The sequence below is a fragment of the Alnus glutinosa genome, chromosome 12 (genome assembly GCF_958979055.1).
Source record: "Alnus glutinosa chromosome 12, dhAlnGlut1.1, whole genome shotgun sequence".
NCBI lineage: Eukaryota > Viridiplantae > Streptophyta > Magnoliopsida > Fagales > Betulaceae > Alnus > Alnus glutinosa.
In genome coordinates this window covers 7720014-7729101 of record NC_084897.1, presented here as the reverse complement: position 1 = coordinate 7729101, position 9088 = coordinate 7720014, and the positions used below count along the sequence as shown (strand labels likewise).

At 42.3% G+C, this 9088-nt stretch overlaps 1 protein-coding gene across 2 annotated transcripts in view; it reads right to left on the bottom strand.

Annotated features, from left to right (window-relative positions):
- The window catches only part of LOC133852429 (increased DNA methylation 1-like), a 31874-nt gene continuing 22786 nt past the window's right edge, over nt 1-9088 (bottom strand). For both annotated transcript variants that reach the window (XM_062289186.1, XM_062289187.1), the window contains 2 exons: nt 2016-2229; nt 1-1926 (listed from right to left, as the gene is read on the bottom strand). In XM_062289186.1, the coding sequence (XP_062145170.1) occupies nt 494-1926; nt 2016-2229 (1647 nt within the window). In that variant the 3' untranslated portion in view covers nt 1-493. The remainder of the gene's footprint in view (nt 1927-2015; nt 2230-9088) is intronic.

Below are 9088 nucleotides of genomic sequence, written 5' to 3'. Positions count from 1 at the left end.
TAGGCAAAAAGAAAGGCCATATTCATATGATTAAGCAACAGTTTCATTTACATTGAGGATGGGGGAGACCCAAAATACACAACCCTCCAAGGCATCTAATTGACATTTTGGCAACCCTACATTATACTACTATCTTACATTGCTATTAACAACTGTACTTGTGACAGAACTAAAAAAATCAAAATATCTGTCATTTTTTTTTTTTCCTTTGTCATTGCTCCCCGACTTTGGAACATCCCCACACCACTAGGAATTTAAAGATTCAAAAAATTGGCAGGATTCGCCACTGGGATGAAGTGTCAAAAAACTCCAAGCACATCCTAGTCATTTACAAAATTGGTTACGTACCGGCAACTCTGCTAACGGCTGCCATCAAAATCCTGCTTTCTACAGCAAATGGACCAAAAGGAAATCAACTAGCCTGGTTTGATAGAACTATTGCCTCGGGTGCCCACATGAATTACCCCCATTAGTGGCACAGTGAAGAGCCATATCAGAAGCAGAGCTTAAGTTGCACAGACTCAGAATTGCACTGCGTGATACTTGCATGATCAATCTGCTGAACAGCCTCACATTGCTCGGAAGATTTAGAATTGCAATGTGCTGAACTAATGTGATCAACCTGTGAACCAGATTCAAATTGCTTTGAAGATATGTTCTTCACCTCCAGCCTCTCAAGAGCTAAATCCTGACGGGTAGAATTGAAAATAGTCTGAGCCGCAGGTGATGCTTCTATCTCTTCATGGACACCATCCACCACAGCCTCATGAGAATCAAAAGCAATCTCCGTGGACATGCAAACTCCATTACTCATGCAAGTTGGCAAATTACGTTTCGTGATGGGATTTAAAGAAACTTCACAAGAAAAATGACATCTCCCCTCAACTGTAGTAGAGACATCTGCCTCATGAGTATCCAGCCCATTACCCTGGCAGGAAGGACTAATGTTGGATTCAACAGGAAAACCATTCATAACGGTTAGTCCCCTTTGGTGAACTGAGGAGTAAGTTGGGTGAACCATGCAAGCTGGTGCTAAAGTTGGGAGGGCTTCAGCACACGAAATATTGCTACTCTTGGGCAGAATCTGGGAGCCAGAACAAACAGTAGATGTTGGATCCACCTCATCCGATGCTGTAGACATATGCGGAACAGCAGCATGGCTAATTTTCCCTTCTTGAGTGTCGAGCATCCTTCCATCTGACTCAAGAACACATCCCACTTCCTGCAACTGTTGAGAACCGTAATGCTTGATGTCCTTTGCATCAAGAGACATCTGACTTGCAGCCTCTAGATTATGGAAAACAATATTCACACCAGAAACTTCTAATCCATCCACACAAGCCACTTCTCCGGGCTGACACATAATAGTTTCAGAGTTGTGTTCAACAATGCCATCTTCTATTTTCATCTCACAATCAACACGGTCAGTATCCACCCCAGAAGCACTAACAAATGGTTTTACACAATCAGAAGCTTCAGACCCAATATGAGATACTGTGAATAATTTGCTTTCATGGTCCGATTGGGAGTCCAATTCTATTGTCTTCTCATCAGGGTCTCGAATGACGGAACCAGAAGCAGCAATCTGATATTCCCTAATCTCTTCAGTTGGTCCATTAGCATCAAAAACTGAATCCAACGGTTTCACAACAGTTTTGTTCTCCTCCAGATTATCGTGAGTCACATGGATTTGAACTTGACATTTCATATCAGTAACACATTTGGGTAAATCGACAGTCTCACCTGGTTCATCAGATGTATCATTCAAGGAGCCATCAAGAAGCTGCGAGCAGGATTCAAGGGCAGTAGGTTCGTTTCTGTCATGTGCATGAGCTGCCGGAGACCTGGTAGAAACATTCAAATCCGACCCAGCTGAATATCTCGCATCAGAATTATGTGACGCCATGGGTTCAGTGGACATCATACCTATAAGAAAATAAATAGATAATAACATATATCAACCTAAAGGATGTGAATTTCTGTGTAGGCCCGTGAGAATCTAGTAATTACATTACCTTGTGTAGAAATCATACTATCATCAGCAAATTGATGCTTCAATAATGGTTTCTGCAACATATCTATGCCGGGGAACACCAACAAATTCATGTTCCTCATTTTCTTCTTGGTTGATACTTCAAGGGTTTTGAAACCAAAAACTGAAGTCCATGTTTCTCTAAGTTCGGAGATTGCAGGAATGACCAGTTTCTCAACATTCAGAGAGCACAGAACCTAACAATAGGATCACGGAAAGTAATACCAAAAGATAGCAAGTTTGAATCAGCAAACTGAAAGCGCACAATGAGATTTCTAATTAAATGAATGAGAACTCATAAATAGTCATAAACACCAATAAGAGATCACTCCACACACACTTTTAAATAGACTAGTAACATATGTTCAATGCAAGTGCACAAAAATGAGTCCTCTTAAAAGTACCACACAACTAAGTGATAGCCAAAAGCCAACTAATTATTAGAAACCAATCCCATAAAAGAGCCAGAACCCCATGTGACCAAAATGATGATAGCATTGATCATACACATAATTTTTCACAGGCTCTTCAAACAATTTTCTTCGTCTGCTCCCCTCAAGACATTAATTTCAGTCTTGATATATGTTTGGTGAAAATGATTCTCGAAAACTTGACATCATAATGGCGGTTAGCATCTGAATTTGGTGTCGTAACATTTAGCTTAACATATAAATTTCCAGCTATTGGATCAAGTTCGGAATGGTCTTAAACCATTTTATCCAGATGTCTCACATGTTCCATCCACATTTTCATGCATGTGCATGATGAGATTAAAAACATGGTTTGATAAAGGATTCTTCATGTATGCCGAGGTCTGGAATAATAGTATACAATTCCATTCTAATCCAAGTTGTAATCAATTTGGGAAGCTTTTACACATTTCCAATGAAGACCATTTAGGGCTTTTGCATGTGTTTGACAAGATATTTTATTTCTTTAAGCATTTACTTCTGCTTTCAATGCATATATATCATGGAAAGTCGGAAGCATCAGGACCACTTAAAGCTTGTAATGTACAATGAAAAACAAATATGAACAGAGGTCTGATAGTCATGGTCAATAGTGAAAATGATTAAAGTCATTAGAATAAGAGCAAAACAATCAATAGTACAATAACTCAATGCACCATGTTAATTATGCCTGAAAAAATGGAGAAGCCAAAAGAGCAGTAAACTAAAACATAACATCAAGGAATCTAAGACTACTCAAGTGACTTCACCATGTTTGTTATAAGTGTCAATATAAACTGACATGGCAAAAGCATAGTCATTGTCAAATGTTTATAACCTAAGCACTGAAAACAAACTACAAGGTGTGAGATCTGACAATCCTGGTGAATAATATGACCAACTGATTATTCACAGCAATATCTTGTAACGTTGCATAATGCTCCCTCCCTCCCTCCCCTCTCGTCGGCAAGTGCCGACGTCTTCCTTCCTCTGTTGATTCTCGGGTGCTGGTGTGGTTATGGTCCACGGTTTTTGGTCATCTGTGATGGGTTACTTGAGTTGGTTTTATGTAGAGGCCAATGCCTTTGAACTTTCAGTAGCAAATGGGGGAAAATTTTATGCTTCGTTGAAAGGAACCGAGGGATCTCCCGAGTAGTATATTTGGGTAAGGTGAGTGTTGCATGGCTATCGACAACAATGGAGGAGTTGGTCCAAGGAGAAGAGTCGACCGAGTTTATTAAATCATAGAGGGATGGGAACAACGCTTTCATAGCACAACAATGTTGTAACAGGTCTAGCCAGCATTTGGTGGCGGCGGAGTATGGGGGTTGGTGGTTGGAGAGATTTTACTGTAATCCCGGAGGGGTAAGAAGGGAGCGACTGGAAAAGTTGTGCCCCCAAGCTGAGAAGTTTTTGATTGGTCGACCACCTTAGGGAAGATCCTAACCATAGATAGCCCAAGGAAGCAGCATGTTTTAGTTGTTGATTTGTACTGTGTATGAGGAATGGGAAGTCTATGAATTATCTTCTACTACATTGTGAGATTGCTAGGGCCTTATGGAATGCTATCTTCAGTCTTGTTGGGTTAGATATGCCTAGACGAGTCATACACCTTTTCGCTTGTTGGGGAGGGTTGTGTGGCAATTTTCAGAGTGAAGATGATTCCATCCTGCCAAATGTGTCTTTGGCGGAAAAAGAAATGATAGAAGTTTAAAGACCGCAAAAGGACGGTGGTGGAACTAAAGTCTTTCTTCTTCAATATTCTTTACCACTGGACAACCGCTTCAGACTATCTTAATTTGCCCAATTTTCATGATATACGTTTGTGAGCTATGGAGAGGTGGTGTTGCGTGGAGGCAAAGTCGTTTGTGTTTACGGTGGTAGAAGGAGCCTCAGTGGTGAGATTGGAAGAAAGGAGGAGGAATTTTTCAGGTCTAGTACTACTTGGTGCTCAAAGTGTTGGGTGGCTAACTTCGACGATGGAGAGTTTGCTGTGGTTTCCAGGGGAGAAGGACTTTGTAAGGTCTTTCAGGGAGGGGTCAAAGATTCTCATCGTTAGGCGAGGTGGTAACATAGCTGGAAGATTCCTTGAAGTGGCAATCTACGCTTTGTGTGGCCAGAGATGGATTATTTACATTCCTGAAGGTTATGATGGGCGGGGATGGAGTAGATTTGTCCTTGAGTTAGGTAAGATCAGAGAATTTTTCAAAATCCTGGTTGGGCATGGAATGGTTCGTTTAGCTTCAGTTCCAGAGAAGCTTTGGGGAGTTGGTGATGATGCTAATGAAGGATCTGTCTCCTTTTTTTCTGCTGGTTCTCCCAGCAAAAACAGAGTGCCATCCTTCGTGGAAGTCCTGCGTATAGGTGCCAGATGTCCGAAGGTGGAGAAGAAGCTGTCTCAACCAGTAGTTCCGTTGGGTGAGAAGCATCGTGACAGCTCGGAGGAGGAGAAGAAGCTGCTTCGAACAAAGAAGCCAATGGGCAAGGACCTTTGTGACCGTTGTGGTGTAGAGAACGTGAAGGGTTAGATGGGCGTCAATTGGTTGCCTCAGACTTCTGCTGCTCGAGGCAAGGCTGGTTACTTCTTTGGTGATTCTTTTGCAGATTTTCAACTGACAGGAGAGGAGCACATGTATCCCTCTCTTTTGTTGTGGAAAAGCCAGCTGCAGAAGTTGAAGGCTGACGTGGACCAAGCACTAAGCAGGGTTTGTGAAGGGCTTCTATCGATTGGGCCTGGCTCTAAGTCCAAGCTTTATGGGCGGAAGAAAAAAAATAAGAATAAGAAGAGGCTTCGTTGGGTTCCGAAAGTCCCGAAACCCAACTCTAATGTCCTGTTAGCTGAACCAGTAGTGCGTCCTGAGGTGGGTTTGTCGCCGGCGTTGGATTTCGGCGGTTCAGAGAAACCTCTGGCAGTTTCTGAGCTTCCCGGTGGGTCATGTTCTCTGTCTCTAACGTCCAGATTCTCTACTCCGGAGAACCAATCTTCCAGACCCGTGAGGGGTCCTCAACCTGAAAATGTCGCAGTGGCTATGGAGGAAGGAGTGGGTTTGTCTGAGATGATGGATATTATTCCGACGATTTCAGAGGTATCCGGTGGGTCGTCTTCTTCCACTGTTGTCCCTGAATTGGCAAGCTTGGTCTCTCAACCGGAACCAAGTTCTGGGGTAGTGTCTTCCGACCTTGGTTTGGAGGCCAATCTCACAGATTCAGTCGCTTTGGTCAAATCTTCGATGAACACAGAAGGTGCGTTGGTTGTCTGGGCTTGTTCGAATCCATCAGACACTTTGGTTGCGTCGGATTCTTCTCCCTCTATTTCTTCGTTGGTATACGGCCCTTTTTCCCATAAATTATTTTCTGGTTTGGGGTTTAGGAATGGGCTGGATTTTGTTTCAATCCCTGAGGAAAAAGAGCCTTCTCCTCTGTCCTGCTCACCCAGTGAAAAGGTCAAGGGATTTTCTGGTAAGGAGTCTTCGGAGTTGCTGCTGAAGATGGCCCTAGAGTACAGCAGTCCGATGGGGATTACGTGTGTTGGCTTTGAAGGTCAGCTCCCACCCTTGTTTAGGGATCTCATTGCCAATCATAGCGGCAACTCTTCTAGTGGTAGGCGTAAAGGGAGGATCCATGGTAGTTTGATATGAAGCCTAAAATCCTTTCTTGGAATGTTAGAGGGGTTAAACAAGGGTGAGAAACAGTTAAGAGTTAGAAATTTATTGAGGCAATGGAATGCAGATATTATTTGTTTGTAAGAAACTAAACTGGAGTTTATTTCTGTCACCTTAGTGAGAAATCTTTGGAGTTGTCCCTTTGCGGACTGGTGTTACCTAGCCTCTTGTGGTGCCTCTAGTGGTATGTTGATTATGTGGGACAAAAGAATTGTAGAGAAGATTGATGTGTTCGTGGGTGAGTTTGTTCTTGCCTGCTCTTTTAGAAGTGTTGAAGATGACTTTTCTTGGGCTTTTGCTGGGTTCTATGGTCCTAACATGGATGCTCTTAGAAGTTCTCTATGGATGAGTTGGCTGGCCTCTCTTCTTGGTGGGTGCTACCTTTGTGTATTGGGGGAGACTTTAACATCATTCGTTTTCCTGCCGAAAGATCGAGTGATGTTCGCCTAAACACCGCCATGATGGAGTTTTTGGACTTTATTTTTGAGCAAGTCTTATGGATCTCCCTCTTGCTGGAGGACCGTTTACGTAGTCTAATATTCAGGAGAATCCCACTTGGTCTCGCCTTGATAGATTTCATCCCTTGATTGGGAAGTCAAGTTTCCAGGTTCTTTACAGAAAAGGCTTCCTAGATTGTGTTATGATCATTTCCCGATTCTTCTTGATTGTGGAGGCATTCATTGGGGTCCCAGACTGTTCAAGTTTGAGAATATGTGGTTGAAGGCCGAAGGGTTTGTGGATACGGTGCGACTTTGGTGGACGTCTTACCATTTCCAAGGTTCTCCTAGCTTCATCTTCTCTCAAAAGCTTAAGGCCTTAAAGAATGATCTTACGAGATGGAACGAACAGGAATTTGGCAATGTGGAGTTTCGCAAGAAAAGGCTTTTGGAAGAATTGTGTGCTCTTGATAGGTTGGAGGAACAATGTGGTTTAGCTCCCGAAGAAAAGTTCAAGAAAAGTGAAATCATCAAAGATATGGAGAACACTACTCTGCAGGAGGAGATTAGTTGGAGACAAAAGTCTAGGGTTTCTTTGGCTTAAAGAGGGTGATAAATGCACTAAATTTTTTCATCGGATAGCTAACTCGAACAAGAGATCCAATGCCATATAGTCTCTCTCAGTTAATGGCTCTATTTCTTCCGATCAGCAGGCTATTAGGGATCATGTTGCTCATTTTTATGAGTCCCTCTTTACAGAGCCTTATCCTTGGAGGTCTGGGTTGGATAACCTTGCTTTTGACTCTTTAGAAGATGTGGTTGAGGCTTCTTCCTTGGAATTCCTTTTGAGGAAAAGGAGGTCTTAGAGGTGGTTAGGGGCATGAACCGTGATAAGGCTCCAGGTCTGGATGGGTTCTCTATAGCGTTCTTCCAATATTGTTGGGATGTGATTAAGAAAGATCTCATGGGGGTTTTTCAGGACTTTTACGCTCATAGCAAGTTTGTCAAAAGCATTAATGCCACCTTTCTTACTCTAATTCCGAAGAAGTCTAGAGCTATGGATCTTAAAGATTTTCGGCCTATTAGTCTTGTAAGTGGGGTCTACAAGATCATTACAAAAGTTCTTGCTAATAGACTTAGAAAGGTTGTGGATAAGATAATCTCGAAGCCCCAAAATGCTTTTGTGAAAGGTAGGTAAATTCTTGATTCAGTTATTATTGCTAATGAGTGCTTGGATAATCGAATTAAATCAGGTGAACCGGGGTTGATTTGCAAGTAGGATATTGAGAAGGCATACGATCATGTCAATTGGAACTTTCTACTGTATTTGTTGAGAAGATGTGGTTTTGGTGAGAGATGGTGTTCGTGGATAGCGCATTGTATTTCCTCGGTTCAATTCTCTGTCTTGGTGAATGGTACCCCTTTAGATTTTTTCAGCAGCTCTCGTGGTCAAAGACAAGGTGATTCCTTGTCGCCACTTTTGTTTGTCATTGTGATGGAGGCCCTAGTAAGTTGTTCACTGTTGCTGTTCACAGGGGTTTTCTATCAAGTTTCTCAGTGGGTTCTGGTAGCAATAGGGTGCTTAATATTTCTCATTTATTGTTTGCAGATAATACTTTAGTCTTTTGCGGAGCTAATCTTGATCACCTCTGTTTTCTTCGAGTCTTTTTTTTTTTTTGAAGCTATTTCAGGTTTAAAGATCAATTTGGCCAATTCAGTATTGGTTCCTGTGGATGATATTGTTAATATGGATGATTTGGCTGGCATTTTGAGGTGCGGAGTTTTCTCTCTTCCTTTAAAGTATCTCGATCTTCTGTTGGAGGCCCCTTTCAAGGCTAAGTCCATTTGGGATGATGTAGTGGGCAAAATTGAAAGATGGCTAGCTAGTTGGCAAAGGATGTATTTCTCAAAGGGTGGTAGAGTTACCCTTATAAAGAGTACTTTATCTAATCTCCCCACGTATTTCCTTTCTCTCTTCCCCATTCCTTCCAGTGTTGCTAGTCGTATAGAGAAGCTTCACCGAGATTTTTTGTGGGGAGGTCTAGGTGAAGATTTCAAATATCATTTGGTTAGCTGGTCCACGGTTTGTTCCCTTATTTCAGAAGGTGGTTTGGGTATCCGGAATTTGAGGACCTTTAATAAGGCTTTATTAGGGAAATGGTTGAGACGTTATGAGCTTGAGAGAGAGTCTTTGTGGAGATCAATTGTGGATGCTAAGTACGGTTCTACTTGGGCTAGTTGGTGTTTCTTAGACCCCCCCTGGGTCTCACGGAGTAGGACTTTGGAAGAACATCAGGAAGGGGTGGAGTTTATTTAGTAGTCATACCAGACTTGTTTTGGGAGATGGATCTAAGATAAGATTTTGAGATGATGTGTGGTGCAGAGAGATGCTCCTTAAGGAAGCTTTCCCAGGTTTGTATGACATTGCTTGCGACAAGAACTCGCTCGTTGCAGCCCATTTGATTCTAGAGAATGGATCATTTCAGTGGGATGTCAGGTTCATTCGAG